General features: G+C 39.3%; 1 protein-coding gene across 1 annotated transcript in view; it reads right to left on the bottom strand.

Moving 5' to 3' along the window:
- The window catches only part of pex14 (peroxisomal biogenesis factor 14), a 347,718-nt gene that overhangs the window by 174,714 nt on the left and 159,050 nt on the right, over positions 1-13,954 (bottom strand). Inside the window, exon 3 of the mRNA XM_072245373.1 lies at positions 12,004-12,088. Within this exon, the coding sequence (XP_072101474.1) occupies positions 12,004-12,088 (85 nt within the window). The remainder of the gene's footprint in view (positions 1-12,003; positions 12,089-13,954) is intronic.

Raw genomic sequence — 13,954 nt, 5'->3', positions numbered from 1 at the left:
AATTGTTCACAGTGTTTTGAACTTGCCAACCAGATCACAATATCTAATCAATATCCACTCAGACCACAGAGGAGTTTATAGGCCGGCATTCTAAGGAGCCAACACCCTCAAATGCGCACTGATGATGGCTTCTCAATTGGAGCCAAAATGTCTGCAAACATTTTCCCAAGCTCAGCGATCAACCAAACTTCCAAATAGCCAACCCAAGCTACCAATATTCCAAACTAATCTCATCAATTTGCTCAGAAAATAAGTAACTTAATGGGCAGAGGAAAGACAACTTATGGAAGAAGCTAGAGCAATTTTGCCCAATTTAAGCAAGCTATGTGATCATTGGAATAAAAGTTCAAAGGAAATTTATTTATATGATTCATCTTCTTGTGGGTAATCACAGTAAATACAAGAAACACAATAGAATCAATGGAATATCACATCCAACTGGGTGAGTAATATCCAATGTGCAAAATAAAACACAAACTGTGCAAATAGAAAAAGGTGCTGGATTTGATTAGTCAGACTATTGGAAAAAAGGTGCCCCTTGATCCTAAATTATGTATTCTGAATATTTATCCAAAGGTCTCTGCTTAATATTTGTTTTTTGGAAGCCAAACACTGAATAGCCTATTCATGGAAGAAACCAACAACCAGTGGACTCTCACAATAGCTGAAAGGGATGACTTCTTATCTTGCTCTAGAAAAGTTATGCTACATCACAAAAAACAAATTTGGGACATTTTCTACAAGTTTCTGGAAAACAATATTCAGGATGATGAAAGTAATGAACTGAATTGACTGCTTTTTTTTAAATGGCAGGGTGTTTGCTTTTTTTGTGTTTTTTTTTCTTTTGATTTCTTATGTATTTTATTTTTTTTAACTTTGCTGAACTTTCAAACCTATGGATGATCTAATGTGTTTTCTTTTTATTCTGTAAAAGCAATAGAGATGTTGTTAAAAAAAGAAAGAAGAAAAGAATAATAAATAAACAAACAATAAAGATCAAGAACATGAGATGAAGAGCCCTTGAAAGAGAGACCAGTTCAGTGATGGGATTAATATCACTGACTCGTGATGTGAAACTGTTGTTTTCCAGCAAAAATACAGTGCAATACATAATAAATTGTTATAAATTACAAAAGAAATATTAAAAAAATAGATCATGCAAAAATAGAGCCAAACAGTGAGGTAATGTTCATTGGTCCATGGACTCTGTCAGATAATCAAAGAAAGAAGGATATTTACAGACAAACGTGTTTCACTTTCATCTCAGTCACCAGGCCTGACAACCATGGAACTATTCAACTGCATTCATTCCCTCAATAATACTGTACAAATAACTTAATAATACCCTGACACGCAAGATTATAGAACCATAAAACATAGGAGCAGAATTAAGCCACTCAGCCCATTGAATCTGCTCCGCTATTCCATCATGAAACCTGGAATAAAATACAAAATGATATCTCATTGTGACTTTCAAAGGGTTATGGATATAGCCCAAATGCTCTGCCATTTCTCTGCACTCTCTGATGCTATAGTGCCATCCTCCAGCCTGGATTAACAAATTGTCAATAGAGACTTTATTATTTTAAACCTGGCATCATCAACAACTACTCTGTACCTTTTCCAGGACTTTGACTTCCCTGTCAAGATATGGAGACAAAATTTTAAGAAGAAACTCAGTTCCAAAGGCTAGATGTGCAACCACACTGGATAGATTAGACAGATCTGGAAATAAGCAATACAGGCCAAATAACTTGCTTCTTATTCTAAGATTTCATGATGCTATTATATAGCCAAATACTGTGTACTACCACTCATCAAGCTGTGAATTACATTTATGGATAGTATTTTTCCAAGGTTAATTACATGCAAATACAGTCGTTATGAATTACATGCAAATATAATTATCTACATCTTTGATGCAGATCTATGGATTTACAAAACAGTCACATAACATAATTTATTGGTGTTCAGTTTGAGTTAAACACAGCAATGTTGGTTTAAAAAAAAGCTCTAAAGACTGAAGCCCTTATCACATAATTTATAAATAGCCTGTTATTCATGTACTCGATACCAGATCTTGGGCATTTTTCTTTGTTTTATAAGATTAGGCATTTGGCTGCTCTGTTGTTCATGGTATATCAGCAATATTGCTATGATACAATGCAGGACACAATTTTTTTCTAAGCTGCAGAACAGATCTAACCTGCTTTTGACAAGATGCCAACTTGATAATGGAGATGAAAAGACTTCAAGAACAGTGGTATGAAGGATCTTTGAGTTCAGTCCAGTTATCTACCTTGCGGCATTTTGAATGCTAGTATCTCAAATAAACATTTCCCCAACAGAATAAGTGTTCAGAAGAGTGAAGTTAAGAGATTTTTATTGAAGATTTCAAGCACCACCCAAAACCATGCTTTGCTTTGACGAGCCACTGTTAACATTACTACAGTTATGTCGGGTCCCCTCTTCCTTCCTCTCTCCTATGGTCCATTCTTCTCTCCTATTAGATTTCTTCTTCTTCAGCCCTTGACCTTTCCCACCCATCTGGTTTCACCTATCACCTTTCAGCTAGCTATCTTCCCCTCCCCTCCCCCCACCTTTTTATTCTGGCATATTCCTTCTTCTTTCTCAGAGCTGAAGAAGGGTCTTGGCCCGAAATGACAACTGTTGACTTATTTCCATAGATGCTGCCTGACCTGAGTGGTTCCTCCAGCACTTAGTGAGTGTGTTGCTTTGGCTTTCCAGCACCTGCAGACTTTCTCATATTTATAACATCATGAGACTCTTTTAGAATGATTGCTGTAGCTTCAACATTTAGGAAACTTTTAATCCAGAAATCCCCTGAGGACTTCACCTAAGGTCATTGAAAACAATGCTAGTCTATATTACTGAACTACCAAGCAGAATCACTAAGGCTCAGTACACACTTGACCATAGGCAGTGTTAATCCATTTAGCACTAAGGAATTTAAAAAAATTTTAATCATGTTTTTCTAGAACTATTTGTGCATAATTTATGTCTTGTTTGTGAATCCTGATATGTGAAAGCCAAAAGCGTTATACTGATGCTTTATAAGGTGCTGATAATGCCTCACTTGGAGTATTGTGAGCAGTTTTGGGTCCCTTATCTAAGAAAGGATGTGATGACATTGGAGAGGGTTCAGTGGAGGTCCGCGAGAATAATTCTGGGAATGAAAGGGATACAATATGAGGACTGATTGATGGCTCTGGGCCTTTATATACTGGAATTCAGAAGAATGGGGGGGGGGGCAAATCTCACTGAAACCTATCGAATATTGAAAGGTCCTGATAGAATGGATGTGGAGAGGATGTTTCCTATAGGTCCAAAGGACACAGCCTCAGAACAGAAGGACATCCATTTAGAACAGAGATGAGAAGGAATTTCTTTAGCCAGAGAGTGGTGAACCTTTGGAAATTGTTGCCTCAGGTGACCGTGGAGGCAAGTCATTGCGTATATTTAAGGCAGAGGTTGAAAGATTCTTGATTAGTCAGGGCATGAGGGTTACGGGGAGAAGGCAGGAGATTGGGGCTGAAGATGAAATCATCTAATTCTGTTTATATCTTATGGACTTATGTGGATTTTCTCCAGATGCTCCAGTTTCCTCCTACAGTCCAAAGACATAGCAGTTGGTAGGTTAACTGGTCATTGTAAATTGCTGTGTGATTAGGCTAGAGCTAAAATCAGTGGATTGCTGGGCGGTGTGGCTTGTTAGGCTGCAAGGGCTTGTTCTGCACTGTATCCCTAAATACATAAAAATTTGGTACGATGTTGCTGCAAGTAAGTTTTCAAGTGATGGAATGGCAGAACACACTCGATGGGCTGAATACCTTAATTCTGCTCCTGTGCGTTATGGTCATATAAAGGAATAATAAATCAGCTATGATGAAATGGGAAGCAGACTTTAAAGGCTGAATGGCCTAATCTTGCTCCTATGACTTGTGGACTTATATGAGAAATATTTGACTTGTTAGAGATCTTCCTGGGGTGGAGGAAGAACTGAGCAAAGACACAAAAAGAATTATGATTGCTGGAGAGAGGGGCAGGAGGGTGGGGTGGACTCCCTCTCTATTATTGATAAAAGGTAATTGTCCTCCTTTGTACAAACACCACCGAGAAATCCAATACCATACAAAGGAATCTGTGTAAGCTCTCCTTTGCTCCCCCAGCCATCCTGTGACGTACATGAGCGAGGATCTCCATTCCATTTGCGGAAGTGGGCGCAGATCACAAAACCTACTTTTGCCATTAGTACTCAAAGTTAATTCTTCAGGTATCACTTTTATCAGCTTCAACCAAGTTTGATTCACCATGATCAGAACCAAAGCACAAAACTGCATATGACCTTCAAGCAATCAATTGAGAGCATTTCAAGAAAGCTTCCACCTAGACACTGTTTACCATCAAATAACCATCACAATCAATATTACATCTCTACAATGTAGTTATCAATTAAGGTGCCCTATCCTTTTAATTTGTTAGTGCTATTGTTACAGTTAACTGGGCACCATAGTAGTGTAGTGGCTATCATGACACTATTACAGCTCGGGGCGTCGGAGTTCAAAGTTCAATTCTGACGTCCTCTGTAAGGAAGGTCGTTTGTTCTTACTGTGTGCTTGTGGGTTTACTTCGCGTGCTCCAGTTTCCTCCCACTGTCCTAATGCATCATTGTAAATTGTCCTTTGATTAGGCTCGGGTTAAATCGGTGGTTGCTTCGCCCATCAGAAGGCCCTGTTCCACACTGAATCTCTAAATAAATAAATATGGACTGAGGTCGCTCTGAATGTAGGGGTTATTTGGTATTAGGCTCTGAGTTTTCAAATCCACTTCCTAATTTCGACTTCAAAGTTAGTCCATCATCAAGGACATGGAGCCATAGCAGAGACTGGTTATGGGGAGATTTCAGACTAACATCCAGAAGCATTTCTTTACACAGCAAGCTGTGGACACATGGAACTAACTACCTAGTTGTGTAGTTGAGGGTAGTACCTTAGAGACTTTCAAATCTAAACTTGATAGTTATTTCAACACACGATGTGAATAGGAATTTTGCAAACTTTGTTGGGCCAAATGGTCGGTTCTTGTCAAAAACTTTCTAATGTTCTAATTATGCTTACACTACATGAACACACAGCAGTCCTCATCAAGACATCGGCAGTGAAAGGGTAAGCATCTTCAAGTTCCTGAAGTCCGTATCTCTGAAGATCCCCTCCCTCCATCTTTTTATTCTGGCATCTTCCCCCTTCCTTCTGAGTGCTGAAGAAAGGTCTCAGTCCAAGAGTCTCTTTTCATAGATGCTGCCTGACCTGCTAAATTCCTCCAGCATTTTGTGTGGGTTACTTTGGATTTCCAGCATTGGCACACTTTCTTGTGTTTGTGAGTTGATTTTATCGATGTATTCAATGATTATTGATAAAATAGGTTATGATTAAAGATAGCAATGAAAGCGGAAGTTATTTGATAAAGTAGCAAAAGCTGTTCAGTGTTAACAGTGCAGACTTCTTTGTGCCTCCTGAAAAATCAAGTGGACATTTCCCTCTCCTGCTAAGGAGAGAAGAAGTACTATTAAAGACAGGCTAGTATGGGTAGATAATTAGTGGGAAGCAAAAGAGAGGAAGCAGAATGATCATTTGCAAGAGAAGAATGGCTTTGACCAACCTTGAACAGATCTGGATGGCTGGTAAGAGAGGAAAGCGCACAGGCAACTAATATTTGAAATCCTATGCCTTTGGGAGGATGTTAAGGGAAGTGCACAGCTGTGGCTGATGCTGTAAATTATTACATTTCCCATGTTAAGAGTTGCCAGTGGTGCTCAAGAACCAATTATAAATTAACAACAGCAGAAACAAAAGATAATAATCAAGAAAGTGGTGGGTTATTTAGCCTTTACAGTTCTCTTTCATGTTTATAAATCCCTTTATGGTCTCACTCTTCTCCACTCCTTCACCCTTTCAATCCACTGACACATTTGCACCCCAATTCTGACTTTTTGTGCACAGCCAAATTGTCATTCAATTCTGCCATGGATGGTCCCAAGCCAGGCTGCGAAAGGAGGCGGACTGGGCACGGGGCAAGCAACCCCATCCTCTAACAACTACAGAAATGCCAACCGAAGCTCCAAAGGCTTCATCCCCAAGAGAGGAAGGATCTTTGCCTAGAACATGAACTATACAAGGGGACAACTTGAAAGACTGGCCCAGAGCAGAGGACTTGGATGAGCTGCTGATGACTGCCTATGCTCTATTATGGATAATAGGATTAAACCAAGCCAAATCATAAAACCTGTACAATTCTTCCATCAACCTTTTTAATGTAAGCTTCTTATATCCTCTATCTGCCTTAAAGCTTTCCCCTATGGTCACCTGTCCTGACCTCTCCCTTAAAAAGATCAGTAACAACTTTTCTTTAGTGACACTCTTGTGACGCACCCTGGGTAGTTTCGATCCATTAAGGATACCATCTTTATAGAAGTTGTTGATTATAATAAGTATACTTGTAATAAGCATCAGAAGTAGCACTGGCAAGCAGGATTAAAATGAGTGCATGCCAATTTTATTAAAGGGTAGATGTTCCTCCTGCTTTTAGTCATACAGCTTAGCATTCAACTGCATACTAAATTGTCTGGGCAAGTTTGGTTCCATTATCTCATCAGGCAAATCAATCCAAACATTCATCATCCTTTGAACAAATACAATTTTCCCTGATCTATTTTAAATTTTCTTTGCAGTCATTTAAATAGGATATTCTCGTGGCTTGAAGAGTTTGCGTTATCAATGTGCTTATACTTTACATAAAAAAGAATAGGTCCCAATGAGGTCTTGCTGTTTTTTTTCTTCTTGACTGTGAATAACCTTCAATATTTCCTCATATTTCATCACTTACACTTGGGATTCTTTCCTTTCTGACTCCGGTAATGGTAGAAAAGAGGAACAAATGGAAGATTAACTTCATTTGACATTGAGGAAAATACAGCCTTTGATATTATACCACAGGGACATCAAAAGCGGAAGTGAACGGCCAATAACTGCAATTAGACACTTCATTTAGGAACAGCTCACTTTTCAACATACTTCTTTTAGAAACTGTTTTAAAAGTGTGGGATGTAAACCAGTATTCACGGTTCATTCTGGTGTGAAGCAGCAGCTACTTTATGTGTGTTGACAGTCTCCTCCAGGCAGCAGAGAGCACTGATTGGTTCCCTGCTTGAAGAAGTCCATCACGGGTAAAGCCCTCCTCACCAGTAAGCACATCTACATGGAGTGCTGTCGCAGGAAAGTGATATCCATCAAGAGCCTCCACCATCCAGGCCATGCTCTCTTCTCACTGCCGTCATTGGAAAGGAGGTACAGGAGCCTCAGACCGTACACCACCAGTTCAGGAACAGTTATTACCTTCAACTATCAAGTTCTTGAACCAAAGGAAATAACTTCACTCAATTTCACTCACCCCAATACAGAACTGATTCCACAAACTACAGGTTCACTTACAAGGACTCTACAACTCATAAAACATAAGATATAGGATCAGAATTAGACCATTTGGCCCATCAAGTCTGTTCCACCACTTCATCATGGCTGATCCAATTTTCCTCAGCCCCAATCTCCTGCCTTCTCCCTACATGCCCTGACCAATCAGGAATCTATTGACCTCTGCTTTAAATATACATGAAGACTTGGCCTTCACAAAGAATTCCACAGATTCACCACTCTCTGGCAAAAGAAATACCTCATCTCTGTTCTACAAGGACACCCCTCTATTCTGAGGCTGTGTCCTCTGGTCTTAAGATGCTCCCACCATAGGAAACATTCTCTCCACATCCACTCTATCAAGTCTTTTCACCATTTGATAGTATTCAATGAGGTCACCACATTCTTCCGAATTCTAGTTAATACACTCCCAGAGCTATCAGATGCTCTTTAGCTATTGACAAGCTATTCAATCTTGGAATCATTTTCATGAACCTCCTTTGAACCCTCTCCAGATTCAGCACATCCTTTCTAGATAAGGGGTCCAAACCTGCTCACAATACTCCAAGTGAGACCTCAGCAGTGCTTTATAAAGTTTCAACATTACATTCTTGCTTTTATATTCTAGTCTTCTTGAAATGAATGCTTACATCATATTTGCCTTTCTCACCACAGACTCAACTTGCAACTTAACCTTTAGGGAATCCTGCATAAAGGACTCCCAAGTCCCTTTGCACACCAGTTTTTTTTGTATTTTCTTTCCATTTAGAACATAGTTAACCCTTTCATTTCTTCTACCAAAGTGCATGACCATACACTTTCCAACACTGTATTCCATCTGCCATTTCTTTTCCCATTCTCCTAATCTGTCTAAGTCCTTCCATAGTATCTCTACTTCCTCAAAACTACCTGCCCCTCCATCATCTTCATACCGTCCGCAAACTTTGCAACAAAGCCATCAATTCCATCATTCAAATCACTGACATATCATGTAAAAAGAATCGGTCCCAACACAGACCGCTGTGGAACTCCACTAGTCACCGGCAGCCAGTCAGAAAAGGTTCCCTTTATTCCCACTCTTTGCCTCCTGCCAATCAGCTACTGCTTTATCCATGCTAGAATCTTTCCTATAATAGTATGGGCTCATAGCTTATTAAGCAGCCTCACATGCAGCACCTTGTCAAAGGCCTTTTAAAAATCCAAATACACATCAACCAATTCTCCTTTGTATATCCTGCTTGTTACTTCTTCAAAGAATTCCACCAGATTTGTCAGGCAAGATTTTCCTTGGAGGAAGCCATGCTCACTATGGCTCATCTTGACATGTACCTCCAAGTACCCTGATACCTCATCCTTAATAATCGACTCCAACATCTTCCCAACCACCGAGGTCAGACTAACTGGCCTGTAGCTTCCTTTCTTCTGCCTCTCTCCCTTCCTGAAGAGTGGAGTGACATTTACAATTTTCCAGTCTTCTGGAAACATTCCAGATTCTAGTGATTCTTGAAAGATCATTACTAATGCCTTCAAAATCATGCTCTCTATATTTACTGCTTGCTTGCTTGTTTATTTACTTATTATTTTGCGGGGTTTTTTTCTTTTTTTCTATTTGCAGTTTCTTGTCTTTAGCGCACTGTTGTGTTCAAGACTGTTTATTGTCACTCATCAGTACACAAGTGCAAAGGAGAACGAAATGATTGTTACTCCCTATCCAATGCATAACTAAAACACAAAAGAACACAATAAAAAAACAACTAGTATAAATACATAAGATTAGCGTATATATATAAAACTATAAGACCATAAGAGACAGGAGCAGAATTAGACCGCTTGGCCCATTGAGTCTGCTCTGCCATTTCATCATGGCTGATTTATTATCCCTCTCAAACCCTCTCTCCTCCCTTCTCCCCATAACTTTTCATACCCTGACTAATCAAGAATCTAACAATCTCCGCCTTAAATACATGCAATGACTTGGCCTCCACAACCACATATGGCAATGAATTCCACAGATTCACCACCCTCTGGCAATAGACATTCCTCCTCATCTCTGTTCTAAATGGACATTCCTCTATTCTGAGGTTGTGCCCTCTGGTCCTAAATTCTCCCACTTTAGGAAACATCCTCTCCACATCCACTCTTTCAATATTCAATGATAGGTTTCAATGAGATTCCCCCCCCCCCCCCACAATTCTTCTAAATTCCAGCATGTATCCAGAGCATCTTCTGGAACTATAATTCAGGAAGAATGAGTTGTAACTTTCTCGGTATGACATTTAACCATATACACCTGTTTGACAGGGTAGCCTAAAGTTTAAAGGCTCTTTTTCTTGAACCTTTCTTAGCAACTACATAGACACTTTGAAATTAATTCACAAGTATAAGCAACATGTTTTTATCCAAATTTGGCTTTGGTAGTTCCAGGAAACTCTCTTCCACACGAGTCACTGCTACTGTCTCTGACAATGTAACCTGAAGCCAGAGTTAGGGTGAACTCACTTATTATCTTACCCTAAAGGCAAATGAAAAGTCAGAAGTTTGAACCCTATAAGAAGCCGTGAGGGAACAACCTCTCTGTCATGAAAAATTATTTTTACGAGCATAGAGCCTCATTCCCTCATTATAAAATTTACATTGTAAATTTTTTAAAAAGCATAAATTTGTCTTGTGCTCATTTGAAGCTTCTCTCAATCGCATGTCTATGCACAATCTATATTTCATTTTCTCTAAATTGATTTTAATGTAATTCATATTTCCCTTATTTTATTTCCTGCCTTTCCATCTGTGAGTATTCTTTATTGTGGTTGGCTGATTAACTTCACTGTAGCTTTATTATCTGTGCTCATCCTTCATTCTGAAAAGATAATCAACGTACCTTCTGCTTTTCCTGTTCAGATGCCTCTGATGCCAATGGAGGTCACCAATTTCAAACCAGTGTCATATGAGGAGGGCAATCAGTGTTTCGGAACCCACTGAAATATTTGACAGTGAATATCAATAACTCAGAAACAAAATTGGCCAGGATTTTGAAGAGAGCTTCTAAACAGAGATAACAGGGTAGCAGGCAGAAATAGAAGCCCAGTTGACAGGAGAAATGAAACAGTAACAGAAATGGTAGAATAGAGAGTGTATGCTGGAGCATAAACCCTGGTAAAACAAAAAATTCAGAATGAGGATTGGTGTTTCTAAATAGAAAAACAGAGAATAAGAACTGTGAGCGAAAACCAATGGACTCTCTAAGGGAGTGTTTTTACTGTATATTCATAGATTGTGGGCATCTCTAACAAGACCAGCCCCAATTGCACTAGAAAAGAAGATAGTGAGCTGCCTTCTTGAGTTGATGTGGTCTAGGAGATGCAAGCTTTCACCTATGACTGTTGGGTAGGGAGTTCCAGATTTGACCCAGCAAATGATATGTGTGCAGAAGTCTGTTTAGTGTACAGGCTACAGTGTTCTGGATGAGTATCAGGTGACCAAGATCTGGATGAGAATTATAGTAACAGCAATGTTGAAATATAAAACAGACGCAGGCAGTAATTTGGACTAGTGAATGGCTTCCATCACTAGAAAGATCACCAACTCAGCAAAACCATGTCAAAAGTATTTGTAGCCCCAATATGTCTGGCCTTCCAGAAATTGGCAATGTACCCCAAACACTAATCTTGCCAGGACACCAAGTGAGCATAGCAGTTAAGCATGGCGCTTTACAGCTCAGGGTGTTGGAGTTCACAGTTCAGAGTTCAAACTCAGTGTCCTCTGTAAGCATTTGTATGTCCTTCCCAAGAAGTGTGTGGGTTTCATCCGGGTACTTTGGTTTCCTCTCACAGCCCAAAGATGAACCTTTTAGTCGGTCAAATTGGCCCATGATTAGGCTAGGGTTAAATCAAGGTTTGCTGGTGGTACGGCTCAAAGGGCCAGAAAGGCTTATCTGTGCGGTACCTCTAAATAAATTTTAAAAATTTAAAAATCTCTTAAACAGACTGACATCTCTAATTCTTGACTTTACATGTAACTATGTAAAAATTGCCTGAAGGATTGAGCGGGGAGAGGAGGCATCATTTTATATTTAGTGCAATCTCTAATCGTCTCCTAAACATGCATCATTCTGTTTTTATGTTGGGTCTCAAGAGCAGGTTTGTATGACAAAAGCATCAATGTCAACAGGAATCAGTAATCTTGCCATGCATCTTATGCAGCTTGCAAACTTTGCTGGGCATGAATGCTGAAAAAGCTCAAATCTATGTTCATCATTTTGGGAAGTACTGCCCAAGCTCAGAGGCCGAGAGGGAAATGATTCACCATAAATTTCTGATGGTGTACATTTTCTTAGCTTCTCCACAACACCTATGAAAAGCTTGCAATGTAAGCTCAAGCTTGTCTTCAAAATAATGTTTACAGTCACAATGTGAATTGTCACTTTAAAAGACTGACTGATCATTTTGACATTGATTGATCAGCAGGACTATCAAATAAGCAACCCTCTCTGGATATGAACCAGATGGGAAACAGTACATACCTTTCTTTTTTAGGAAGGATTTTCTTGTTGCTAATGGACTTTGACGAACTCTTTGGTTTTGCAGAAACTTCACTGCAGTGGCAATCTATAGATAAGGAGAAATGCAGACACTCCACTTAGTAAAGGTAACTTCATTTTTAACTAGTATATTATTACCAATCTTCATTATCAATTCAATCCAGTAAAGCAAACAAATGGATATTGTGCAAGGCAATTGTTATTCAAAGGAAATTTGCAGTGTATGAAATTCTCACCAGAATATCTTCAACTACTAAATCAAAACACACAGAATCAATGGAATCACTCTAGTCTCGGGGTTCCCAACCCTCTTTTTATGCCACGGACCAATTCCATTAAACAAGAGGTCTGTGTAAACCCCAGGTTGGGAACCCCTACTCTAGAGACTAGAGGCTATTTAACGTCATATGTAGCAATAAGTTTGTCTGCAGGTGATACATTTGAGAAATTCACACCAGTGTAGAACTGAGACTTCTACAATCCTTGGAATATGGGAGAACAAGGAGGAACCTTATGAAAATATTTAAAATTATGAGCGGCATAAATAAGATGGAAGGTAAGAGTCTTTTCCCCAAGGTCATAGAGTCCAAAACTAGGGGATACAGATTTAAAATCAGAGGGGAAAGATTCAAAAGGCAACTTTTGGTATGTGGAATAAGCTACCAGAGTCAGTAGTTAAGACAGGTACAATAGTATCATGTAAGAAAGACTGGATAGGTACATGGAAGGGCAGGACTTAGAAGGATATGGGTCAAATGCAAGAAACTTGCACCAGCTAAGCTCCAGCTCTTGCCACATAGCCTACCATTTTCCTCTTCCCAAATTATTTCATGTTCATGTAGATCTAGTGATCCACAAGAGACTTCCATCGATCCTGATGAAGGGTCCCGGCCCAAGACATCAACTGTTTACTCTTTACCACATACGCTGCCTTCTCCAGCATTTTGTGTGTGTTGCCTTGTACAGCGAGAATTGCTTCCTCTGAATTTTTACCAGTGAGTAGTAGGGCCATTTGTAACAGCAATGTAACAAACTTTGGTCTTCATTCCACCCACTGAGACAATCTTAGCTACAACTACCAAGGGGTTATCACAGTCAATTCACTGGATCCTGGATCATGGGTGTTATCGGTATCTAGTGATCTACAACAAACTTTCATCACCACCCATTTTCTCTTCGCTAGTCCCAGTGTGTTGTAAGGGAAAGAATTCTGGGGGCTAATATTTAGTAAATAGAGACATGGATGTGCTAATGCGGTAACAGGGAACCACAGACAAAAACAGAGGCATGAGATGCAGCAGCAATGATATCCAAGTTGCAGGAACTTCACTAATTATGTTATGTGGCCCATTGTTGTAATAGATAGCTGGATTTACTGCTAGATTTGTGGATAATCGTTATATTCTGTAAAAAAGACCTGGTCTGATATGTAATTAAGTAATCCTGTAGCCACCATTCTGTTACCAAAATGCAGTTTTACTGATAATCTTGCCAACTGAGAATGTAAAAGCTGTACCAAATTCTTGCTCAGGTAGATCAGCGTTGGCTGGTCTCTTAGTACACATCAGTTTTTAAATAAGTCACCTGTTATTCAAATACCAACTTCATGTGATCTTTCAGTTTGCTCCTTCACAATAACTTTCAGAGCTGAATAACAGAATCAGTTTGGACTGAGCTTTTATGTGATTCTTAGTAAGTTATTCAGGCAGTATGCTGCCACTACTTACTGTGCAAGTCCAGCAACAAACTTATGAATTGACATTGATATGTCACACTTCCTTTGTTTGAATGTGTTCTGGATGGAGTCTCTCTTTTTGACATGATAACCAATCACAATTGTTCTTGTTTCCTTGACATCAGTTATATCTCTTCAGAGAAACTTAAATTGCCTCTGTAACCCTTTCAGCACAGCAACTGGTGTCCAGGCACTTAT

The sequence above is a fragment of the Mobula birostris genome, chromosome 27 (assembly GCF_030028105.1).
Source record: "Mobula birostris isolate sMobBir1 chromosome 27, sMobBir1.hap1, whole genome shotgun sequence".
Taxonomy (NCBI): domain Eukaryota; kingdom Metazoa; phylum Chordata; class Chondrichthyes; order Myliobatiformes; family Myliobatidae; genus Mobula; species Mobula birostris.
Note: the sequence above shows the minus strand (reverse complement) of the source record. Positions and strands in the feature narration are given on the sequence as shown.